Source organism: Haliotis rubra, unplaced genomic scaffold (assembly GCF_003918875.1).
Source record: "Haliotis rubra isolate DU_JTF1 unplaced genomic scaffold, ASM391887v1 Scf928, whole genome shotgun sequence".
Taxonomy (NCBI): Eukaryota; Metazoa; Mollusca; class Gastropoda; order Lepetellida; family Haliotidae; genus Haliotis; species Haliotis rubra.
The window spans coordinates 89267-117014 of record NW_025767666.1 but is presented as its reverse complement, the minus strand read 5'-3'; the positions used below and the strand labels follow the sequence as shown (position 1 = coordinate 117014).

The 27748-nt window shown below is 40.7% G+C and overlaps 1 protein-coding gene and 1 long non-coding RNA gene across 3 annotated transcripts in view; both read right to left on the bottom strand.

Annotated features, from left to right (window-relative positions):
- On the bottom strand, nucleotides 1-10658 carry LOC124264494. The gene is made up of 3 exons (XR_006895147.1): nucleotides 10420-10658; nucleotides 4378-5512; nucleotides 1-144 (listed from the first exon to the last, which is right to left on the bottom strand). It is a non-coding gene; the product is annotated as an uncharacterized LOC124264494 (long non-coding RNA).
- The window catches only part of LOC124264491, a 239662-nt gene extending 219043 nt beyond the window's left edge, over nucleotides 1-20619 (bottom strand). For both annotated transcript variants that reach the window (XR_006895144.1, XM_046699234.1), the window contains exon 1: nucleotides 20276-20619. Coding sequence is in view for 1 of the 2 variants with exons in the window: in XM_046699234.1 (XP_046555190.1) it covers nucleotides 20276-20357 (82 nt within the window). In the remaining variant the exon portion in view is untranslated. The remainder of the gene's footprint in view (nucleotides 1-20275) is intronic.
- Between the last annotated feature and the right edge of the window lie 7129 nt (nucleotides 20620-27748).

Sequence of the window (27748 nt, the reverse complement as noted above, 5' to 3'; positions counted from 1 at the left end):
TCACATAGAAATGTTTTAATCTTATACTCTTAAATGAAACAATCAATATCAATGGATAAACAATCATATTCTTGTAAGTCCACATGGGATGTGTATCACAGAATTCCAAGTTTTGACTTTTCAAGCGCGACTTGTCCTGGAGACCTACAACATAAAGAAAATGTACGATATAAACATGTGGCATTACTACAACTAGAGAAGGGATATTGGTCAACAGATAATCAGGCAATTATTAAGCAAAGACATGAAACATAAGAAAAAATGAATATAACTTAAAATAATTCCATATAAGAAAGGAATGGTCCATATACCCATCACTCATCAAAACGTTATCTTTATGGTAATATCAACACTATTTTCAGTTACCAAATGTACCTAGACATTTCGCATGTGTACACTATGCTCAGAATATTTGCTAACAAGTTACAACTAGAATATGGCCGTTATGCTAATACAAATATTGCAATTTTGATGAACTATCTGAGGTAATTAATGGTTTTGGGGATGAGTATCATTTGCTGTTATTGTATGTCATTATTGTCCAACAGTTATATAATTATATTATTGCTGAATAATCTTCGCAATCTGGCGCAATCTTCGTGAAGATAAAATGAAACAGTTGTGTAAGGAAAAATAATAAACAACATGGACCCCTCGCAATACGGATTACGTCAATCTGAAGCCCTGTCATTTCGGACACCGTCAGTCTGAACCCCTGTCTATCCAAATCACGTCAGTCTGAACCCCTGTCAATCCGGATCACGTCAATCCGAGCCCCCTAAATCCATGCCAATTCCTGGATACAGTATTGAATACACGAATCAGGCTTCAGTTAGTGAAGAAGGTCCAGATGAGATCTGCCTCTGTAGGATGTACGAGAAGTGTAATACATCATGTTACCTTTTCCGCAACACCTGTACATTAATGTGGCAAGTAGATTGTTGAGAGAAGAAAATATAGTGCAGTTAATGTACAACAATCTAATACAATATTATTATTGATCAATGTATTAAAAATGTTCAGCTTCAAAAACTACTTCATAAAATTACACTATCCATATACTGACACTGCAAGGTAAGATAACACAAAGCTTTGAAACATGATATGCAATTCAAATATTTGTTAGATTACATGTTCAACATTACTGAATGATAATATAAGTGAGAGTATGAATAATGATTGAAGCAGAGAGATCCACAGCTATGTTAGTAACATGAAGCTAGAAGTCTCTAAAATCCTGAGGCACAACAGGATGACTATTATATTAATGGATGCAATGTTCTCGGGCATCTGCCCATGTATAAAATCTAATAAACTCTCTCAAAAAAGAAACGCAACCCCTGTTTTTTTTGGTAATGTTTATATCAATTTTAACTGGTTATTACATTTGTATTTTTAAAGATAATGCCATGAAATTTGACATGGTGAACCTTAGGTCAGCACGGTATAAGGTAACAGTTAATGCAGGTCAGTATCGAACTCTCAATTTACGCTAGGGGGCGTTGTCTTCAGTATCTCGTTGTAGAGCCACGAGCTCTAATCACAGCAGTGCACCTCCTCGGAACAGAACGAATCAGACGGCGGATGTTTCCTGGGGATTGCTCTCCACTCTTCCTGGAGTGCTGCGGCCAGTTCAACCAACGTGTGGTTGTGGTGTACGTGCACGAACACGACGATCCAGTTGGTCCCACAGATGTTCGATAGGATTGATGTCTGGCGATCTGGAGGCCACGGCATCACGTTGACGTTTGAATTCTGTAGGAATGCCACTGTTGCACGAGCTGTATGAGGGGGCGGGCATTGTCATGTTGAAACAACTCCTCTGTTGGTCGATTATCGGCAGAAGATGTGGCTGTAAGACCTCATCAATGTACCGTTGTGCCGTCAAATTGCCACGAATGATGACCAAGTCTGACCGTTGGTTATAAGACATGGCTCCCCATACCATGATGCTTCCTCCTCCAAATCTGTCGACCTGTCGAACGCAGTTCGGTGCAAAACGTTCATTTGCTCGTCTATAGACACGTTGTCTACCGTCACGTCGTTGAAGAAGAAAACGAGACTCGTCACTAAACCAGACTCTTCTCCAGTTTCTTAGGGTCCATCTCCTTACGTTAGTACACCACCTGAGACGTTGGCGTCGATGTTGGCGTTTCAAGACGGGCCCAACAACTGGTCTTCTTGCACGTAAATTTGCCTCATGTTAATTAACGGTTCCTGATGGTTTGGGCCGATACTCTCCTCAAACCTGGCACCTGTGTTGCAGTGATGGTGGGTGTGGCATGCCGATTACGTAGGTGGCTGGAGTCGAATAAAGCGATCCTGAGCCGGTGTGGTGATCCTAGGTCTACCGCTCCTGGGACGATCTTCAATTGCATGGAACTGTGTAACGATTCCAAAGTCGTGAGATTGTTGTTTTGTGTACGTTTAGATGACGGGCAACTGTTCCAAAGCTTTCCCCGGCCTCAATGCGACCAATGGCAATATTTCGATTTGCTGTACTCAAACGGGGCATTTTCAAACTTGATTTGCAGAGCAAATTATGAGAGAAAAATTACAAACTACGCGTGCTTTTATAACCCTCTACATGAACTGTGTTTTCAACGATTTGCACGTGCAACAGGCTTTTAGCATTTTGTACATGACAATTTCGCACTTTCTCAAATAACACGGATACAAAGGTCATCATGTGTGAAAATGGTTCCGTTTGGGAGCTTATACTGATCAGATGGGAACGTATTAACAGTATTTTGAAGAAAATTCTCATTTACATTCACCATCTTTATTCTAGAAATGATGTCAGATATTTAGATAGGGGTTGCGTTTCTTTTTTGAGAGAGTATATTTCTTACAAACATATTGGTCACTAGGAGAAACCTTATGGTTAAGCTTCCGCTGGCCACACTGAATACGTTTACTGATAGGGTATTTCTACATGTGGTGTTAAACATTTATCTCTCCAGTATGCAGACCGCACTTGCTTGTTATCTCCCGCCGCGTGTTTAGCGCGAAGCTGGGAATATAGTATTAGGCTCCGTCCGTCCGTAAGTACGTACGAATTGGAATATCTTAAGAACTGTTGACTAGATTCTTTTCATATTTGGTACTTAGGTTCATCACAGTATAATGAAGGTCCCAGTCAGGTTTGGTGACCTTGACCTTCATTTCAAGGTCACAAGGGGACATCTTGTCAGCAAGATATCTCAAGAACCGTTATCTAGATTTTCTTTATATTCAACACCAAGCTTCATCCAACAAAGGCGCAGGGCCAAGTCGATTTTGATGAACTTCGCTTAATTTTCAAGGTCACAGCGACACTTTGAATATTTCAGTGTGTTAACCTGCATGTTAAGATAGTCAGCAAGATATCGCAAAAAAGTTTCTCTGGATTTTTTTCATATTTGACATCAAGCTTCATCTAATGACGGGGCAGGGCACAGGGCTGTAAGCACCAGTTCAACCTTCGCTCCTTTTGTTCAGGTTTCATGATAGGTGATGGAATTCCTCGACTTTTCTGCCAACCCATTGTATGCAGCTCAGTTCTAATTGTCTCCCCACAGACAGCCACCCCCTCTATCAATCTTATCCAGCCTTAAGTTTTCTAAACGCCTTCGTTTGTTTTTAGAAACAAGAATACCAAGCCGCCTCCTGTCACCGATAGTTAATTTTCTGGGCCTACCTGTGCCTCCCTGGTGCTCAATGCCATATTCATTTGCAATATTTTTCAAAACACGATAAACAGTGGACAAAGGGATGCCCGTTCTACTTCAAATCACTTTAGCTCATCTGATGTCCTTGTTATAATACTCTGCAATCAACTTCCTCTTCTCTAAATCATCCATACTAAGGGTCACTGAAAATGTCGTCTGCTAGTAAGTAAACAAAAGAGGATAACTCTTCACAAAATAATTAAAAAGGATTAACGGAGTTGTCTCTCTTGAATGAAACCAAGCACTTGATAGCTGGTCAAGGCTGTTTATACTAGAAATCCAATTAAACACATTCCTAAAATTCTCAATAATTTCTGGTCATACTATAATTATGTTCAAGTTGAGTGTGCAAACGATTCAATGTATAAAATAGTTAAATAAAGCAGTGAAAGTCGGTAATATATATGAGTACATAGTGAACTAAATACAGCTAATTGGAAGGTGTTGAACTCCGTGCACTGCATGCGTCATATCATGACGTTATACGATTGTTAACGATACAGCTTCTCGGTGGGGAGTTTGGCGGTTACTGACCGTTGAAATTAAAGTATTTCACATGAAGGTAAGATAAATGGATATATTTCATCGCTCATACAGTTTGAATGACACAGCTGAATGAAATCATACTCAAAATAAATTTCTTTTATAAATAAAGCATCGTGTGTACCTGAATCAGGGCGTGTGGTTGGTGGATCAGCTGGGAAATGGTAGCCTCCATTAGTAATGTCGTAGAGAATCGCATACACAGCGAATCTGTTGGTAGAGCGGAAAAAGTAACTGTTGTAAGAACAAGTTGTTCCCGCTTTGTAATCACTGCCAGGGATGTCCACCCAGTCCACTGTAGCAGGGGGTCATGTCACCACTAAATACTTCAATATCTGTCACGTGTTGTTTAGTCAATATGTTTATACAGTATGTATGATATATCTGTGCATTGTTAATAAAATACTCAACTGGAGTTACAACAACAAACCCTTGATGATTTATGTCTGTGGTGATTGTACACAGGGTTGCAATGACAGGTCTTGTGGTATTAAAATACAGTGTCTCGTTATAATACAGGTTTTGTCGATACACACGGTTGTCATCAAAAGTGAATGTAGATCCATTGTTCAACCTAATTTCAGTGTCGATCTGGTCATTTACAACTTGTAGCTGGTATGTAGAGACCTTTATATAGTGATGGTCACGTGTAGACAGAACATACTCTGTACCATGATGTCGTACAGGTAATAGTTGTGCAATGGCTCTGACATAACCTCCTTCCATTCCCCCACTGAACACAGCTACAGCGCGTGTTGTGTTGATAACAGTTCCAGTCAGGTCATAGGCGCTCTTCAATGTGAAGGTCTGATATTCATCTAGACTCACGTGAATCGTGTCTCCGTCGTTGTATGTCATGTTGTCAAAGGTGACGTTCCCCTCCAGCATCAGCGTTATGTCCACGTCCGTCTTCTGGTTGTATGTAGCAATCACTAACACCACGTGGTCCATGGAACCCAGGCAGGTGGACACTACATACCTGGAGCCCAGGGCCGATATCGGGAGGGGAGAACACTTGCCATTTACACTGTATCCGTAAGTACTGATGTCCTTACCGAAGACGTGGATTATGACAACCTTGGTTTCCACACCCGCCGTTACCATTACAGACGGATTTATATCAGTATAATTCCTGCTGTATGGCGCTACAGTCCTTGTGATGGTATATCCCAGCTGTGGATAATCAACCAGGTAGAATCCCCCGGTTTCCCCTGCTACTGCTGCAACTGCATCAATGTTTGTCAGCAGGTAGATCACACCTGGAAGAAATGGACACGGTTTGTTAGTTAGTTTTGAGAATGGATAACAAACAGCACAGGCTAGCTCCTTACCATTAACTGTTTCAACGAATCACACATGTTTAACTGAAGCTGACAGATGATTTTAGCTTTTTAAATGGAGTAGAGTTTTTAGCTTCCGAGTTAAATCTTGATAGTTACTTTGCCACCGTTGGTATATGTTGGGATCCGAACTGACCAGTCTCTGTTTTTCCCCGCAATGTCAAAATCAAGACAGGGACACAACAAGTACAATCTTTTAACGTCTTTTGATATGACAAGGGCAGCGAATCAAAGCACTGACCTCTCATTCTCCCGGTTGATGGTTTACAACCCCCACCCCTTACCCCTCCAAGAAGACTGTAGATAGACGCCAGTATGCATTAACTTTGACTTTGTCAAGTATAACGCATATTGTTGTTCCTTTTGTAGTATAGATTTGTCCTCCGGCATTAAGCTGACAGGCCGTGATATAACTGACGTACTGTAGTATAGACTTGTCCTCCGTCATTAAGCTGACAGGCCGTGATATAACTGATGTACTGTAGTATAGGCTTGTCCTCCGGCATTAAGCTGACAGGCCGTGATATAACTGACGTACTGTAGTATAGACTTGTCCTCCGTCATTAAGCTGACAGGCCGTGATATAACTGACGTACTGTAGTATAGACTTGTCCTCCGTATTAAGCTGACAGGCCGTGATATAACTGACGTACTGTAGTATAGACTTGTCCTCCGTATTAAGCTGACAGGCCGTAATATAACTGACGTACTGTTGAAGGCGGTGTTAAACCTAACTCACTCACTCAAAGAAGATGCGGGTTTACCTATACCTTCTTCATTTCAGATCATAATCTTGCATGATTTAAAAGTGTGTTATGACTTAACATGTCGGAGAGTGATATATTTACAAAATGGCTCCAAGGAAATTCACTAGCCAGTCGGGCCAGTGACTGTGAGATTTACTGTCCCGACGGGATTTGTACTAGCAACGGGCTAGCAGGTCATTGGCTATTTCGCACACCGCGTAAAACTAACAATTTATCATAAAACAATAAATATACATGCAACAATACAATATAGAAATGGGCTATACATCGCCAACAATTGAAGGTAGATTACCATACAAGTGAGTGAGTGAGTTTAGTGTTACGCCGCACTCAGCAATATCCCAGCTATATGGTGGGGGTCTGTAAAAAACCGAGTCTGGACCAGACAATCCAGTGATCAACAGCATGAGGATCGATCTGCGCAGTTGGGAACTGAGAACATGTGTCAACCAAGTCAGCGAGCCTGGCCACCCGATCCTGTTAGTCGCTCTTACGACAAGCATGGGTTTCTGAAGGCCGGGTCGATTACCGTTGAAGAGGCCATGTGGACTTACAGTACTTTTGCTACCTGCATGGACTCTAGCTGGATGAACATCATCCCTTCAGATGTTAGCGATTTTGTTGAATATAACCATGATTTAGATTAACACATATCCTACCATTAAAAAACATAAATACAAATAAATAGACTGTGAATGACGTGGTCTTACGTATCCTCTGAAGGGACAAGTACTTAACACTGCTTCAATCCCCTTTGAGGATACAGCCACAAACAATCTCAGTTATCAATGTATTTGTCCAAACCTTAAAATAATGTATTATATACAACACATAATAATCAAAATGTGTGAAGCAACCCAATTTCTTTTAAAAAGCCTGTTATCAAACGAAAACGAAAACGAATGCTAAAACGATCCTTCATATTTGAAACTTTGAAACATGAATCCCTGTGATGGAAATATCCGCACAATCAAGCAGGACATGCTTCACGGTAATTCTTTCATCACAAGGGATACAAAATGGAGGATCTTTTAATGAATATTATTGCATATAGCGTGAATGGCCAATACGGCATCATCTTAAGACCTCCTCCCCAACCCTGGACTGACAACCCAAGTAGGTATGACCGATAGCTGGTTTAATATGATGTAATTTATTAACACCTACTTGGTGTCCCACTTCTGGTGCATTAGATCACGGATATAAGATCTAATTAAAGGTTTCTAGTCAGTGTAGGGCATCATAAGTGGTGTCACAGATTTGTTGACAGCTGTTTTTGCAGCAACATCAGCCATTGTGTTACCACAAATGTCAACAGGTTCACAGAATTGTATTTGGAACAATTTTACATAATGAATTTCACTGACACATAACAGTAATTAACCGCACCTCGCGGCACGAGTGATTCATTTCATAATTCATGCTTTGGTTTGGTTTCGAATCCAGTACTCCAGTTTCGCAAGAAATTATGAATATTCCCTGTATCATGTATACTCCGTTCTTGCATCATATGCTCGGCGTCATTAATGAAGGGTCAAGCTATTGGTAAAACTATTCTTAAAAGTTGTAAAATTTTCGTTTTTGTTTGAAATATGTAAAACTGAATGTTTTACTAGTGTGTCTATAGTGTGAAGGGAATCAAACTCAGGTGTGAAGGTGAACAGACAACGATATAACTACAGGGGTACATCGCAGCCCCTTAAGATATAAGATGTCATACGGGAAAACATGTACTGTTTACCACCAAAGCCAGCATCCTCTTATTATCAATTATTAACTTTTTAAGTCACGATATGGCTGAAATATTGCCTATGTTACTATAAATCTTAACTCACTCACTCAATACAGAATCAGTTTCTTGCACGTCAAGTTCAATTCGAAAACGGCATACAACGCAACCATTACAATAACCCGTTTCCAGATGAACGTTGGTAAAGGGTAACAAAATATTTAAATCAATCGGAATAATTTCATATTAAACCACACGGAATGGACAACATACAACATATCGTCAACTCTTCCAAGGGCCACCAGGAGTAGCGCCACCTCTATGAAACGCTCCATTGTAACAGAGCTTCGACTGTACTGCATTGTGTCGCTACGACGCTCCGTCTGCCTGGGTGTGGACACATCAGCAGGTACAAATACGTTACAAGTGATTTTGTGATATTTACTTGGCTAACCAACCAAACCTTTTGCTCATAAAACGAAAACAAATATCAGACCACGTCTATTGAGCTCTTAAACCTGCAGTGAGGTTAGGTGCACTAGAATTAATAAGTGGGCGGAGCTGTTATGTATACGTGACACGTATTTCAGATATAGATAAGGCTAATGTGTGCCACTCCAAAAACTCTGAGCCAACCCAACACATAAGTGTGTCTGAGAGTAACCATACACCAGGTCCCGTGAACATCTCAATGCTTAATGATGACATTAGATCTGGCATCTGAAACCATATCTCCAAAAAAGCACCAGTCGCTGTAGGGAGTTTACTGAGAGCTACAAGCCAAGAAGCAATGGTCACGGTGACACCGACCTTTACCAGGAAGTTAGTGGAAAATGAATAGAAATGCCAATACAAAGGGATGTGGTTAACTCTGTTTATCAAGACAACACATAAGATAAACCAAACATGCGGTTTAAGTGTGCCCACAGCGACACCTCAAAACATACTTCTGCTTGATAAACCAATTGGGGTAAGGAGTCTACCCACTCAACGTGTAATACCATCTAAATGACATTGTGTATTCTCTATTCACCCATTCAGAACAACAGCCGCAACACATATACGAGAGACACCTAAACCTCTCCCTCTATTAAAATACACAAATACCCCAGTGACAACTCATTGTTGGGGTAATCAGAGCTTGATTGCAAATCACTCACGGAATGTTAAAAAGACCAAACAACTATCACCACTTGGGTGAGTACAAGTAGACTTAGTTATACGATAATTGTTATAGCACCAGCAGTACAATAAAAAGAAACATCTTACACAATCGGCACCGAAGTTTCCAGGTAGTGACCTCAGTGGTGATAATCTGGAGACAAACAGTAGCAGGACGACTGCGCATGGACTAGCAGTCACAGGATGTTTTAGCTACGGCAAGACCATGAACAGTAAAGTATGATATGGTATAGTCAAAGTGTGAACTACAATACAAGACAGTACATTGTGATGTAATGAGAATAACGTTTACAGCAAGTACTTTGTCAAACATTGTCGAGGAGGTCCAACTGAAATTGAGTTATTATTTCTTTAAAAATTATATATTCAGAGACTAAGCGCTAGTCAACCCTATTCCTCATCAAGTCGGATCAGATTTCCTCAGTTGGCTGACTGCCTGTTTCCCGATGGCAACTATCGCTGCTCACATTCTCTGGTTATTGGATTGCTTAGACCTGTGTTTGATTTAGTTGGTGAGTGAGTTGTGTTTCGCACCGTCGCCATCAATATTTCAGTGGGAGAAATCACTGTTTTGATTGCTGACTTTGTTTTCTGGCGAGTAGTGCCTGACTCTGATCGTTGGTGAGTGAGTTAGATTTCACACTGTAAAACCCCGTTGTGATAGCATTGCTTGCATTGGATTTTTGTCACTTTGATGAAATCCACAAGCAAGGTATGGCATATTTACAAACACAGAAACGTAATCATGGCGTACCGGGATACGAACCAACCCTCATAAGTGCACGTTCCGCCATTGGATACATATTTGTCTACAGACAACTGGGCCATCTGTGCCCGCACATCCCGATTATTTGCTGTATCCAAATTCGTTATAAATGATTTATATCATATATCGACAGCAACCAATACATTGATAGCCCGCATGTCCCCGTGAAGATCCGGGTTAGAGCCTTCAGCAATTAAGGCTCGCCAACTTGGTTGACGTATGTCATCATACACTTATTATACACTTATGCTCATGACAACAATCACTGGATAGTCTGGCCCAGAGAGTGGCGTTAAACAATAAACAAACAAACACATAGAAATGCGTCATTGCTATATACTTTGAGCAACTAATCAACACCAATGGTTGAACAATCACATACGTAAGGTTTTACAGCGTCAAGCCCACATCGAATGTACATCACTGGTTTCAAAGTTACAACCATTTCAAATCTTCAAGCCCATGTGTCTTGGAGAACCTACAACAAAATGTACATAAAACATATAGAATCTACTACGATTAGAAAATGGTATTTTGGTCAACAGATAATTGCGCAATTTTGAGTAAAGACATTGGACATAGTAAGAAACATTGCTTACGAAAAGGAAAGGTAAACATGTTATATTATATCGTAATATCAAAGCTGCTTTTGGTTACGAAACATTCTTAGATATACTATTCCAAAAAAGAAACGCATAACAAAGAAATCTGTCGCGAAAATGATGTATTTTCAAACATGTATAACTCGTCCACAAACAGACTTTAGGAAATGAATTTTTACATCAGTTAAGAAGAAGGAAATGTCTATACAACCGAGTGGATAATGTTAGATAATGGAGACGTCGAGCGCGATGGTGACGACGTAGCACGGTCCCGACGTCTGATCTCCTGGCTCTCAGTCCAATCTCTCTCAACCTGTTCCGTACCGTTTGACCGGATATCCACCGAAGTCCAGGCACCCTGCCTGCTGTGCTCACACCCGTGGCAGTACGATCACACAAATGTAGTACCCGGATGTACCGATCTTGGGCTGTAGTGGTGTCTCGAGGTCTGCCTATACGAGGGCGGTCATTTGTAACCTGTTTGGTTGTAACGAGCTTTAAGCCGTGATGTCGTGCTCAGACTAACGTTCAGTCTATTACAGACTTGTTTCTATTAGTACTCGCATCGCAAATACGGTACTCCCATCTCCAGTATAGGACATTTCATATCAAAGGTCTTTGTCATGTCTAACCATGTTTGGAAATGAAGTGCAAGTGACTTGGTCTTTCTTTTACGCCAGTCGCCAAGCCCAAGTTCAAACATTGTAAACGTCAGTGCTGTGTGTATGACACTCACAAGAATTACACCCCGATACTTATTACCAATAATGTGGATGTGAACTTAAGCTTATACCTGGTTATGTTGTACTAGTAACATGAGGTAATAAATAGACTGAGTTAGCTAAATAGGATGTGTTAAGCAGTTTGCCTTTATGAAGGAAATGACGTGTTTACTCTATTCAAAGATACACAAACATACATCACATGAGTTCGTTTTGAAAGCTGTACTCATGCTTTGGAAGTTGTAAGAGTAATATTTGCTCTCCCATTATTCACTAATTCACGTATTTACTCTATTCAAAGATATACAAACATACATCACGTGAGTTCGAGCACCTGCTGGCCAAATGTGGATGTTGAAATGAAACTGTATGAATAAAGTATGATTCCTTTGTCGGTATACACCGTGTCATTTATTTTCCGGGCAAGAGTTGTCACTGAGGCGTCACATCTGGAGCTTTCCTCCCCGTGTCTTCCTTAAAAGATTTTTAAAGCTGTATTCAAGCTTTGGAAGTTGTAAGAGTAATATTTGCTCTCCCATTATTCACTGTCGCCGACACGATACATTTGAGGTACATTGCACGTGTAAATGTTCATGCCTGTATTGTACCCCTACGTCGTGTATCAATGTAACGGGTCCTTTACAGTACAATATTATCACTATATGTATGTTCTAGTAAACAGTTGAACTGAAACATTAAGGCATATATCAAACATGTGATCCGCAGTATTCATCCACTTCACATGAAAGCATATTGTGGCATTATTCAATCTTTCCGCATAGTGTGAATCCCAGTCCTAATCTGACATTGATCCACGAAACAGGAAAATGACAGTTACGTCATTTTACATAAACGTGCCCAGGCACTTGGTGATTACATGGTGTGAAAATCAACACTATGGTTGTCTCGAACTACGGATAAGTCGGCTTCTAGTTTAGGTTTTAACAAATGATGATGAAATAACCTAAATCTGCTTGGCAGACCAGTGGTTCCTGATGAGAGCTGAATCGGCTCATTGGCATTGCTGGTTACACCTGCTGATAGATGTTTTTCTTAACATGATACAAACACAGTTTTATATTGAATATATCTGACATATTGGTAATAATGAGGCATAAATTTCCCCTCTATAGTTGCTATTTAGAAACGAGGAAACATATTTTCATTATTTTTATCCGTGGCCTCATGATCATCGCGTGACCTTTAACGTGTTATGATCACTTAGTGCAGACTTATGGTAAACGATGAAGTAACTAAATTTAAATAATCAGTTTTTATTACGATACACAAGAGCAAACGTCTTGAAAGACATTATTATTATGTGTCTTAACAAAGCTTTAAAATATCAATAAATGCACACCAGACATTTGTGAGATACAAAGGCCTCATGTGTTACCGTTCCATATATACTTTATATCAGATCAATAAATACACACCAGACATTTGTGAGATACAAAGGCCTCGTGTGTTACCGTACCATATATACTACATATCAGATCAATAAATACACACCAGACATTTGTGAGGTACAAAGGCTTTGTGTGTTACCGTACCATATTTACTATATATCAGATTAATAAATACACACCAGACATATGTGAGATACAAAGGCCTCGTGTGTTACCCTACCATATATACTATATATCAGAACCAACTGAATTATGAAGGCCTTTCATCCGTTTATATAATTCTGCCTTTTCAAAGAGTCTGCTTTGGTGGATTTCAAATGCTGGTTATACTCTTGCGGTGAATTTTAAGATAAATTTGATTTTTATAGAACGGAAACATACTCAGCCGATACTGTTATCATCTTTAAGCAGTCGTGTTTAAGGGTTAATTCAGTTCGATGAAATAAGTGTAGAAACTGAGTATGAATTGACTGACTCTTTCATCCCAATTTGCTTTCAGACATTCGTTAACAAAGACGAATCCTATTTCGTCCTGGACGAATCCTATTTCTCGGGGGTTGGGGGGTAGGGATCGGGGCGGATTGTTCTTTGGCGTTCATGTCATACATATGTCATTAATGTTAACTGAGTTTGTTTGGTATAATTCAAAAGCAGTTTCTGTAGTTTTAGGCGTTATATATGTTTCGTTCATGATTTAAATATGGCATACATCACAAGCATTTGGATACAGCTAGGGTAGTGCTGAAGGTACTAGGCGACGATATCACATATATACATACGTACATACATACATACGTATGCTGAAGGTACTAGGCGACGATATCACATATATACATACGTACATACATACGTACATACGTACGTACATACATACATACATACATACATACATACATACATACATACATACATACATACATACATACATACATACATACATACATACATACATACATACATACATACATACATACATACATACATACATACATACATACATACATACATACATACATACATACATACATACATACATACATACATACATACATACATACATACATACATACATACATATCCGTAAACCGCTCAAAGGCGCTTTGGCTCTAAGATGGTATTGATATCACATAGAGTTCAAATGCTTCAGCAAAGAGACACGTCTTTAGATTTGATTTAAAAAACACCTAAATCTGGTTGTGTTCTGAGGTGCGATGGAAGCTTGTTCCAGAGGTGAGGGCCAGTCGTCTCGAGTGACCTGTCACCATATGTTTTTGTCCTAGTCACAGGAATTGTCAAAAGACACTGGTCATTTGATCGGAGGGAACGTACAGGAGTATAACGGTGGAACAGAGGTACTGAGGAGCTAGGCCATGTATACTTTTGAAAACAAGGAGTAGAGTTTTATATTTTATGCGGTAGTGGATGGGAAGCCAATGGAGTGAGTGAAGAACGTGAGTAATGTGGTCTGATTTCTTTGACTGAGAAAGCAAATTGGGATGAAAGAGAAACCACGTTTTGCTATGCTGGTTTCGCCAGTCTAGTTGTTGTTAAAACATTGTTTTTTTTACAATGATAATTGACTGTCAGCGCCAGGCATCAACCTACTTTGGTTGTCAGTCAAGGCTTGATAAGGTCATTTCAAGACGATGTTGGATTGGCTACAGTCTCTTTACTCACGACAAAATTTTCCAAAAAGAGATGGGGATGGACCTCTTAAGTGTATCTCTTGCGATAAAATGCTCACCATCAAGCTCCACTGTGTGATAGACTTTTCAAATGAAAGGAACTGACATTATGAAGCAACAAGAAAAGCCTTTAAAAAGGCACCGTTGGAGGCACCTGAGTAAATTAAGAAATTTAGTGAGAAGAACGTGAGACGACTTTTGTGTGAAGCTGATTTTAAGAGCAGACTTGCTTCTATAAGAGATCGGTACTCGCATCGCAAATAGGGTACTCCCATCTCCAGTATAGGACATTTCATATCAAAGGTCTTTGTCATGTCTAACCATGTTTGGAAATGAAGTGCAAGTGACTTGGTCTTTCTTTTACGCCAGTCGCCAAGCCCAAGTTCAAACATTGTACATGTCATTGCTGTGTGTATGACACTCACAAAAAATGCACCCCGATACTTATTACCAATAATGTGGATGTGAACTTAAGTTTATAATTGGTTTTAATGTACTAGTAACATGAGGCAATATAAACTGAGTTAGCAAAATAGGATGTAATGTCATTCCAGAAGTTGGTGAGTTAAATAAAGCATACGACCTTACCTTGAAAATGATGGAAGAATCCACACTGAATCGTCGTTAACCCAAAAAGGTTGTCATAACAAAAAAGGTTGTTATCCATATAGGTGTAAGCTTTATTAGTGTCATGTTGTTTAATTAGTGTTTAAACTACTACCGTCGTGAAGTTGTCAGAGAAAATAAACACAGATGTCTCCCCCTTCCCCCAATTCAACGTTGACACCTCAAACAATTCATTTGATTCCTTCTTTTTCAAAATCTCTAAGTATGAAAATATGATGAAAGAATTTTGCAATATATACGGAGAAGTTTGTGGTGTTTTATAGTTTTTTTGGTATTAAGTATACACAATTTGTGAAGATGGGTGAAGTGGTTTAAGAGTTATGCTCCGAACACAAACCCTACCCTTAAAATTGTGTTGCCATTGAAACAGAAAAACTAGTCCAAACTCCCAAAAGGCACATCTACATGATATGGAGAGGCAGTATAGAATCATTGGTGAAGGTGGGTCAATTAGCTTCATACTTATGCTCCGGAAACGAACTTTACCCTTGAAAAGACAAAGTCCAAATTGTTGCCATGAAAACAGATAAAAATGAAATTTAAAAAAAACTCAAACCCCTAAAAGGCACATCCCCATGATGTGGAGAGGCAGTATTCCAAATTTGGTGAAGATTGTTCATGTAGTTTTAGAGTTATGTTTCGGAAACAATGGGAACGCCCACGCCCACGCCCACGCACACGCCCACGCCCACGCCCACGCCCACGCCCACGGAAACTCAACTGAAAACAATATGTCTCCCGACCCTTCGGGGCGAGACATAATAATCCAAGAGGTGACCATAGCTATAAAGAGTAATGATAATATTCAGCTCACAGTAATCCAACTTGCAAACAGGTAGAGTAATGCAGTGTATAATGATCATCACACAATATAAGAGGCAAGAATTATCTCCCCTTATATACCTTAGAAAAAGATGATAGAAAACTGCATAATACTAAAGCAGATGATTCCGGGGTCAACTCAGAGTAACACTTTCCAGATCTTTCTGTCTAAATCTAGTATAAGTCTAAACAAACATCACACCACTGCCCTCTACCGAATGTCAACAGGTTTCATGTATTACTCTTGGAACATTGTTACATACTGAATATCATTGCCACATAAGAGTTGTTATATAACCGCCGTCGATTAAGGTATTCTTATGTTATACACAATCGTCTTTTTTTGGGTATGAGCTATCCAGTTGTTCGGTTCATATTGGGTTTGGGCTATCTAACATTTGGCTACGAGTTCGCCCATCAAGTTAGGATACAATATCCATGGTTTGTCCGTTTTCCCCCAGAAAGTATGCATATTACCTGTATCAAGTATATGGAGAAGGCCCGTACTCTGTGCACTCATTAGTTTTTACCAACAAGTCGAGTGACGACAAAAGGACAACAACGAGTAATGAGTCCAATGAGTGCTCTGATTACATCACTGAGATGGCAATGTCTACCTCTGGCAGTGTGCGCCACGAGCCATATCGTACACAAGATACTGCTTCAGTGTCAGGTAATAGTAGTTCGTCCTTCGCTTGCGAAGATGACCATGACTTCAAACCACTGGGGGGTGGATACAGAGATGACCGATCAGGCCGATCTTCGCCCAGAAAAGTTGCAGTGGGTCAGGGGAACTTGGGGGCTGAACAAGGCTGGAGGCTTTTATGGCGTCTAAGGTTCTTTGTCCCTGATTCGTCTCTCTTCAAAACCAGACACTCCAGCAATCACAAGGCAGCGCCAGACGTCGCGGTCCTCAACAGTCTCTTTCCATGAAAATGGGGAATGTCACAATGTTTGAGAGACTCCTTCAGCGCGTCTTTCTAGCGTTTCTTTGGTCTGCCTGGTGAGCGCCTCCCTGTGGATAGCTTGCCTTAGAGGAGTCTCTTTGGGAAGCGACAGTCTCCCACACGGTGAATGTGGCCAGCCCATCTGAGCTGAGAGTGCAGTAGGATGGCATGGATGCTCTCCATCTCAGCACGCTGGAGCACTTGACACGGAGCTGAGTCCTGAGGCATCTCATATGGAAAGCATTGAACTTTTATCATGCCGACTGTAGACTGTCCACGTTTCGCACAAATAAAGCAGGGATGGTAGAACTGTTGCTCTGTATATTTTGAGCTTGGTGTCAAGGCACAGTCCTCGTTGCTCTCAAACTTTTTCCTTCAGTCTGCTGAAGGCTGTGCTGCCTCTGGTGATTCTGTAGGCGGCTTCTGGATCGTGTTGGCGGAACGTGACAGAGTGCTACCAAGGTAGACGAACTTGTCTGCAACTGCTAGTCTCTGTCCGTTGACGGTAATGTGAGGTTCTATGTAGGGTGCTGCAGGTGCAGGTTAGTGTAGGACTTCGGTCTTCTTAGTACAAATTGTGAAGCTTTGGGGAAGAGGTCCATGCTGCTGAACAGGAAGTCACGGGCATGTCTTCACACACTTTTGTCTTTGCCTGCAGTCTCCAAGGGTTGAAGATTTTGCCGTTGGTACGATAACGGAAGATGCGCAGAATCCACACTGGCTCTCAAGAAGCAGCTCACGATCCAGGTGTGAGTTGAGGTGATTAAGCAGGATGCAAGCCAGAATTTTCACGGCGATGGAGAACAAAGCGATGCCGCAGTGGTTGTCACAGACGTTCCTGTTCCCTTTGTGCTTGCTGAGGTGGATAATTAAGGTGTCCTTGAGATCCTGTGCAACATTTCTTGAGTCCAGATGGAGCTGAACAGGCCTATGAGGCTTTCAATCAGTTTTGGACCACCAGAACCTTAGACCTCAGCTGGGATGGAGTGCCTTGCCGCTTGACAAGCGCCTGATTTCTTTGGTAACTTCTTCTTCAGTTGGTGGGTCTGCCAGTGAGTTGTCAACTGGTACTTGCTGTAGCCTTGCGATAGTGTCTGCGAGGATGGTTGACTTTCGGTTGAGGACATCGTTGAAGTGTTCAGCCCAGCGCTCAAGGATCTTCTCCTTGTCTGAAATCAACGGGTTCCAATCTGCACTGAGGAGGGGGAACGATTTAAACGAAGTCCGACCGTAGATGGCCTTGAGAGCAATGTAGAAGTTCTTCATGTCCTTCCTCTCTGCGTGGCCTTGGTGGGGTCGGCTTGCTTGCTAAGCCATTCATCTTACATGCGGCGTTGTTCAGATTTAACTACACTCCTGGCCACGCTGAAAGCTTCCATCTTGGAGGGGGAGGACAGGGTAGGAGTGCTCGGTGGAGTTGGTGTTTGTTCATTCAGTAGAGACTGAATGCGACGGTTGTTGTCGTTGAACCAGTCCTGGCGCTTGCGGGCGGTTGGTTCCATGACGTCCGAAGCGGCAGCATCATGGAGACGTGCACACTTCTGCCTCCACATCAACGTGTGGGTCTGTGTTGGGTGGTAGTAGCTTGTTGTCCAGCTCCTCTATCAGTTTTTGTTTGACAATGTCATTCTCTAGCTTTGAGATGTTCAGTCACTTGGGCCCAGTTCTCCATTCTTCCCACTCTGCCTACAGAAGTTTAAAAAATGACAAGAGTTGGTTGGTAGGACATCTTTATTCATTCTGAGAATTCTCAGACTTTACATGGAGACATGGATTTATCATGACAAACTGATAAATTTACAGTCTTTCAGTGGTTTTACAGTCTTTTCACACACAACTGACAATCACTTTGCAAACTGGATGAGATGTCTAGCAGCATCAAGGTACTGAAGAGGCATTTTCTGCCGCTCTCGAGGTGCTCCTTCAGTCTCAGAAGTCTCGCATCGAGCTCTCTGTAAACACGTTTGCGTGACACTTTCAATGTGTTGTGGTCTGTCGTCTGATGTTGAGGCGATATCGGTACCCAGCAAAGAAAACTTGCTGCTTGAGAAGTGATGAAATGAACGCGTTGAACATTTGCCATTGTGTGATGAATACAGTTGGTTCCCCTGAGATCTTCTGAACCCTTTTTTATCCTTACCATGTTTTTCGACATAATCTGACAAAGACAGACAAAGCCTGTAACAACATAGTTAAAACAAGCCTACCCAACTTGATCAAATAGGATTAAGTTAATCCTGCTTTGGAGGTTACAATATAAGCATGCTAACTGCTTCCCAAAACAAAATAACACAATCTCATTGTACTTGTCTTGTAGTCTTTATTGGATGAGAAGACTCAAAACATACTATACACAGAAGTAGATGCACAGATATATACTAATATAATCCCCTTAATTGTCCCTTATTCCAAACGAAGCACCCCTTCTTCATTGATACTCGGGATGTTCCATTATTCTACAGGGCAAACAATCTTTTCCCACGCTGCCTACAATGTTCTTGTTGGCAGTTTGTGATGTAGGCAGTGTGGAACTGTAGGCAGTATGGAACTTAATCGTAGCCAGCACACTGCTCTGCCAGGTGTCCTTCCTCTGCCAGATGAGTCTCGCTGAGGGCGGCAATCTACACTTTGTATCGAGCTACTTCGCTGGCAGTGAGGGTGGTTCGTCTCTCAGGTCGCCTAGTCCCTGCACGGTCTAAAAGAGTGCATGCATTCCATGCATGAAAGGTGACTGCTGTCACTGTAGATGATTTCGATTTCTTTTAATCCTTCTTTCTGCTGGTATGGGACCCCTGCCAGCCGCGGCTAGATGGCCAGGGAAAGAATTTTCAGGACCCTCTTTCTAGTCCCTTCCCCATGCTAGGGGTGAGGGGGGTCTGGGGGTGGTTGGGGGAAACAGTGCTATCCTGAAGATAGCTGCTTCGTCGCCCAGTTGGCTGCCGAATTCCAGCACTGTCTCCTTCACTGAAAAGCGACCATATGGCCTGGCCCGCCTACGTGTAGATATAGAGTTGTGACTGTGGCTCCCAGTCCACACCTGTCACATGACCACGCACCCATCGCCGCAGGTCTTTAGAATAGGGGATGGGGATGATGGCGACGTGCTAGGGGTGAAGTCATGACTTGCTCGTGACTTGGATTAGAGTGAGGCAATAGTAGGATTCGTGCACAGCTCTTTCATGTAGATTCATTCATTTAACTTCCTTGCGTTGTGTTAGCTGCCTCATCTTATGACATAAACTGGCTATAAAATTGACACACTACAACACCGCATATAAGGACAGAGTATTATAGCAATAGTGTACCTGTAGAACAGCAGGAAATGCTGTAAGGGGAATCAAACCCAGGTGTAAAGGTGAAGAGACAACATAACCACAAGGCTACCTCACCACAAATTTTGATAAAAGACGAAAATATAACATACCTTCAACACTTCTAAGGACCACCAGGAGTAGTGTCGCATCCATGAATCGCCCCATTGTCTGAGAACCTCGGCTGTACCGCATAGTGCAGCGACGACCCTCCGTCTGACAGGGTGGTGCAGATAACCAGGTTCAATATATTGCAAGGGATTCTGTGGGATTTGGTTGTCTAACCAGGCAACCCTTTCGCTTATAAACCGAAATAGTAGGCATCTCTTATACACTCCGTAAACAAGGGGATCAAGTGCACTAGTTTTCCATGCGTATACATATATGTGATTATTTCTGTTCTGGAACTAATAGTTCTGACGAACACTACATGTTTATTTCATGGAGTGAAGTACACTGTTAACGCATAGTCTGTAAATATATGTTTATTTGACAGAAAAAAATTCCATTTTAACTGAAGGAGCCCTAGTGAGATGGGAGATTCTGAACTGGATTAAATCCAGACTTGCTTCATTATGAGTTTTAGCATTGTAGAGAGAGTTGGGAGGAAGGGCAAATGATGTGTTTCAGGGACTGCGAGATACACGCTTCCTTGCGATTGACGATTAACATATAAATAGTCATTATGTTATGAGCAGTTGTTTATCAGATTGTTTATTTAGTGAATAACATTTTGGCAATGTTTTAAAAGTAGACACGCCATACTTTTTTCGATGTAATTACAGGGATAGATGTGTTACATAAGAAATAATGACAGTGATTACCGTCCTCTGGCAATGAATTTAGTTTTAACAAAAAGTGTCAACCTCAGGCACACATGAATGCTTTGGTGAGTGATACGCTGACATTGTTAAACGTACGAATCAAACTTGTACCGTTGTTATCTCCTAAAAAACATCAACTATCCGTTTTCATTTCTTCCAGTTGTGAGCTACCTGTTGGGAAGCATTCATATAGCTAAATCAGTAGCTGGGGAAACCGGGGTATTCTTCCTGGTTGATTATAAACAGCTGAGAAAAAACTTCAAATACTATAACGCCATACAGCACGAATTATACTTTAGCAGATCCGTATGTGATGGTGACAGTGGGTGTGAAAACCAAGGCTTAAACTATCTACGTCTTCGGACATGAACATTTACGGATACATTAGAATTGGCTTCTTTACTCCCCTCCCGATCTCGCCCCTCAGTTCCAGATATGGAGTGTCCACCTGTCTGGGATCCGTGGACCACGTGGTGTTAGTGATTGCTTACTATAACCAGAAGACGGACGTGGACATAACGCTGATGCTGGAGGGGAACGTCACCTATGACATCCAACGATGGAGACACGATTCACATAAGTCATGATGAATATCAGACCTTCACATTGAAGAGCGCGATAACCTGCAGAAACTGTTGTCAACACAACACGCACTTTGCCTGTGTTCAGTGGAGCAATACAAGGAGATATGTTCAGGCCGTTGCACAACTATAACCTGTACGACATCATGGGTACACGTGACTATATTTATGGTGGGAACATACACAGGCCTTTTTTCTCTCAATTCCATGTCAGATTAGGACTGTGATTCGCAGCATGAGGTAAGATTGAATAACGCTGATGTATGCAAAGTATGTGAAACCTACAGACCTACAGAACCTGCCTGTATTTCTCAAGGCAGCTGTTTACTGGACCAGACAAATAGTGATTACATTCGTCACATCAAAACACAATGTGACAGTACAACACAGATATGAACATTTGTACATGCATGTTACCTCACACGCTCCTTGTCGGCGACATTGGACAATGGGGCGGCAAATGATAGATTCACAATACTGAACGTATCAGTTAAGCGTTCAAAGGTTTGCGGCGGCATGAGGATAATGTTTCCAAATTTGACGCATCAGTGCCAGAAAAGACGTCCGATGCAATTCCCCTTTGATTTTTACCATAAGTTCCAGAATTTTTCCGCCTGAATAATTGACTAGCCTCTGTGTATGTTTAGGACAGGAGTTGCCGGTGAAGCAGGATAAGGGTATATGCTTGCCTCTCCGTAACATTGATGTATTCTTATATGCTACCATCATTACACTATGTTTTCAAACCAGTTAGTGTTCCTAATGAAACGTTTTAACATAAGATTCAAATTGTGTTGATAACATACATAATAACATTTCTCCGACATTCAGTTGACACGCGGCGTTGTAACCGAAATACTGTTCAAAGCGTCAGTAAACCTATCTCACTCACTCACTCACTCACATTTTAACAGGCTAAGGAAATAGGAGAGAGATCAGGATGTATATTATACTTGTATTTGAGAACTATCTTCTGTGTGCACACCGGGTTTTACGTCTTACCTTCATAAATGCACCTATAGCCCATTTTTATATTGTATTGTTCTGTTTGATAATATCGTTTTAAAATAGCATGCTAGTTTTTACTTTAATATCTGTGATATACTAGTAGTTTTACTGTTCTTGTTTTAATTTCTAATTGTAGAATAACAATAATTGTCCCCTCACGATATGGCTGAAATATTGCCGATGTGACGATAAATATTAACTCACTCACTTCATGTATGCAATTGTATATTGACGTGAGGTCTTACACATAAAAGGGTCAGTTTTAATCGACATAACTGAATTGTATAATGAGCTTGCTACTGGCCAGTGCGACATCGTCTTTTGTTGGTTATCTAGCCATGCTGGCATTTCTGGGAACACAATGGCCGATATTGCTGCTAAGGCAGCACTCAACACATCTGTGACACCACTTCTGATCCCGTACTCTGATTACAAAGCTTGCATTAGATCTTACATCCGTGATCTGATGCACAAAAAGTGGGACTCCCAAGTAGGTATCAATAAATTACATGAAATAAAACCCTATATCGGTTACACTTACTTGGGTTGTCAGTCCAGATTTGAAGAGGTCATCATACAAAATGTCGTATTGGACACACAAGATATACGCATGAGTACCTATTAAAAGGTGAGGATCCTCCGTTTTGTATCCCTTGTGATGAACGAATCACGGTCAAGCATGTCTTGCTTGACCTTCGTAGAGTACTCCATCACAAGGGATATCTATTTCAAATCCCGAACTATGAAGGATCTTTTTACTGATATAAGTCCTCATTGAATTATTGCTTTTTTAAAAGAATTAAATTTGTTAACAGATTTGTAAATAGCTAAATATTTTATTATTGGAAGTTTGAATTAGTAACACAGATTGTTAGTGGCTGTATCCTCGAGGGGGGTTAAAGTACTGTAAAATTATTGTCCTCCTGAGAGGGTACGTAAGTCCCAAAACATTCAAAGTAAATTTCAGCACTCAACAAATCTGTGACACCACTTCTGATCCCGTACTCTGATTACAAAGCTTGCATTAGATCTTACATCCGTGATCTGATGCACAAAAAGTGGGACTCCCAAGTAGGTATCAATAAATTACATGAAATAAAACCCTATATCGGTTACACTTACTTGGGTTGTCAGTCCAGATTTGAAGAGGTCATCATACAAAATGTCGTATTGGACACACAAGATATACGCATGAGTACCTATTAAAAGGTGAGGATCCTCCGTTTTGTATCCCTTGTGATGAACGAATCACGGTCAAGCATGTCTTGCTTGACCTTCGTAGAGTACTCCATCACAAGGGATATCTATTTCAAATCCCGAACTATGAAGGATCTTTTTACTGATATAAGTCCTCATTGAATTATTGCTTTTAAAAGAATTAAATTTGTTAACAGATTTGTAAATAGCTAAATATTTTATTATTGGAAGTTTGAATTAGTAACACAGATTGTTAGTGGCTGTATCCTCGAGGGGGGTTAAAGTACTGTAAAATTATTGTCCTCCTGAGAGGGTACGTAAGTCCCAAAACATTCAAAGTAAATTTCAGCACTCAACAAATCTGTGACACCACTTCTGATCCCATAATCTCATTGCAAAGCTGTTATTAGATCTTATATCCGTGATCTGATGCAAAAGAAGTGGGACACCCAGGTGGGTATTAATAAATTACATGAAATACCTACTTGGGTTGTCAGTCCAGATTTGAAGAGGTCATTATGCGACGATGTCGAATTGGCCATCCAAGATATACTCATGAATACCTGTTAAAAGGTGAGGATCCTCCGTTTTGTATCCCATGTGATGAAAGAATCACTGTCAAGCATGTCCTACTTGACTGCATAGATTTTTCCATCAAAAGGGATAAATATTTCAGCGTTAAAACTGTTAAGGAGCTTATTAATCTTAATTATCAGTTAATTATTGAATTTTAAAAAGAAATTGAACTACTTGATAAATTTTGATTGATATGTTTGTATATATATATATATTATTATAATTATTATTGGTAGTTTAAATGAGCAACTTGTTAGTGGCGGTATCCTCAAAGGGGGTTAAAGTACTGTAAAATTATTGTCCTCCTAAGAGGATACATAAGTCCCAATACATTTGAGGTAAATTTAATTCTACCAAAACTATTAATTGTAGTCCCCTTGGACCCTAGTATGGTGATCTACCGTCAGTTGTTGGCGATTTGGGGCGGTGGGGTAGCCTAGTGGTTAAAGCGTTTGCTCGTCACGCCGAAGACCCGGGTTCGAATCCCCACATGGGTACAATGTGTGAAGCCCATTTCTGGTGTTCCCCGCCGTGATGTTGCTGGAATATTGCTAAAAGCGCGGCGTAAAACCAAACTCAGTCAGTCAGTGTTGGCGATCTATAGTTTTTTGTATTGTCCAAATACATGTAATGCTATAAGTTTTAACTTTGCATGCTAGTTTTTTAAAATTTCTAACTGTTGTTTTACTGTCCTTTGACGAGAGGTCTTTTAAATATATACATATTCTTTATAAACGTCAAATTTGTTCCCGTCACGATATGGCTGAAACATTGCCGATGTGCTTGCTTGCTTGCTTGCTTGCTCTCTCTCTCTCTCTCTCTCTCTCTCTCTCTCTCTATCTCTCTCTCTCTATCTCTCTATCTATCTCTATCTCTCTATCTATCTCTATCTATCTCTATAATCTCTATCTCTCTCTCTCTATCTCTCTATCTATCTCTATATCTCTATCTATCTCTATCTATCTCTATCTCTCTCTCTCTCTCTATCTCTCTATATATCTATCTTTCTATCTATCTATCTATCTATCTATCTATATCTATCTATAATCTATATCTATCTCTATATCTATAATCTATAATCTATATCTATATCTATCTATATCTATCTCTATATCTCTATATATCTATATATATATATATATATCTATATCTATCTCTCTATATCTATCTCTCTCTATATATATATCTATCTATCTATCTATATATATCTATATATATCTATATCTCTCTCTATATATATCTCTCTCTCTATATATCTCTATATATATCTATATCTCTATATATCTATATCTCTCTCTCTCTCTCTCTCTCTGCAGTGTAATGCAGTGTAAAAACTGTCCTATCTATCATGAAGTGCTAAACGACTGGCAGCTTTGTGTGTAAACAGGATCAGCCACATATTGGGAAGCCCGTGTCAAACAGACATAGACAACGACGTATGGAGTTCAAATGTACTTCCTGCTTGGTGGCCTCACTTGCATATTTATTGAATGGTGATACAAAGTTTCCTCCTTGCTTTACACGCCGAGAACACGATCTGTTGTGGTAAATCTCGTTATGGGTGTAACTGAAGCTGCATTTGCTACAATTCCTTTGTGTGGTGTCTGTCGTGCTTTGTAAACAGAACATAGAAAATGTGTTTGTGTGACAGATATATAGGTTTGAGTCACAGAAATGTGGCCCTGCTATGAATTTCCGCCATCGAAAATAACGACACGATAACACTATGCCAAGATCATACATTAGTCGCTGTGAACCCATGAATACAAAGAACCATTCAGAGAGTGGCCAGATGAAACTTATGTTCCATTTAAATATGTGATGACACTTTCTAAGTAAGAACATATTCTAGTTCTTTTTGGTTAAGTCCCATGAGGGATTCGAACCCACCCTGTCTATGTGTACAAGGGAAATCCAGCAGCACGTGTACCATGCGGGTGCAGTGATTGTGGTCCAGTTGACCCAACAAGTCGCCGTTAATGCCTTGGTGGGATATCGTGGAGGTTAATATTGGTTAACGCCGCAGTGATCAACAATATTATGCAAGCGTGTGAATAATTGCGACTAGATCAAGCGAACCAGTGACAGATTGTTTGAACAACCAGTCGTGAGCATTAGCTATAACCCATATGTATTGTCGAATCTCATGAACACAATGGCGATGCGTTTCGGTACACATTACAGTATTAGCCTATGTAACCGCCATGAATGTTGTGTCTAACAGTCCCTGAACCACATTAGAACAAAACCCTAAATCAATCAAGGCTAGATTTTCTTCGGGTTCAGGTTCACAGGGTAGCCTCATCCGAGTTATTTTCATTATCAGAATTATATATTCGGAGACAAAGCGCTAGTCTACCCATCGACCACCTCATCAAAATGGATCAGACTTCCTCAATTGGCTCATTACCTCTTTCCCGAGGGTAGGTATTGTTGCTCACGGTTTCTGTTTATTGGATTGCCTAAACCCATGCTTGCTTTAGCTGGTGAGTGAGTTTGGTTTCACACCGTCGTCAACAGTATCTCAAGGGCTTGTCAACTGGCTCAGGGAGAAAACCCTGGTGTGATGCATGTATTAATCATTTAGCATTTTGGTGAAATCTACAGGCAGCGGTATGGCATCAACAAAGACTGGAACATGGTCATGGCGATCGGGGATTCGAACCCACGACTATAAGTGTCTGGTCCGCCATTGCACACATATTTGGCCAGACAACTGGGCTACCTGTCCGGTCAGGTAATCCGATGTGATCCGGATTAAGTGTTGCACTTGAATTACTGGCCCGTTATAGTCAGTTTTAGTGAGCTCAGTCACTTGCCCATTGAGTGAACACTGTTCTACTGATCAGGTGACATGTTATTTATTTTAAGTGAACGAATTCACTAAATGGTGTATAAGTAAGAGATGAAGTTGCTTTCTGTCATTACAGTCATGGCAAATGCTCAAGTTCCTCGTTTCGTTCCTAACGGTCGTGGAGGTCAATATTTAGTTTCCTTTGGTTACAAATGTTGTATTAAGTCTAGAAACGGCGACAGAGTCGACTGGGAATGTTGTCAGAAGACTTGTCGTTGCACCATCAACACACAGAACAACCTCGTGACAACGTACAATAATCCCCACAACCATCCAGCTGACAACGACTGGATCCAGGTCGATGAATTCATCTTTCATCTGAAGAATCTTGGTCAGAAGTTGTCCAACCAATTTTGTTACAATTTGTTATCCTTTTAACCGTTTAACCCTTATAAAGATATAATCTTATATTACTCCCATACTTGTACGGCATTCAACTTTCCTATACAGACTATAGTCGGTACATCACAGACAGGACGGTAATCCCCCGTCCGGGATTATCTGTCGGCACATCAAACAAACCGGACAGGCGGGACTAACCCGACG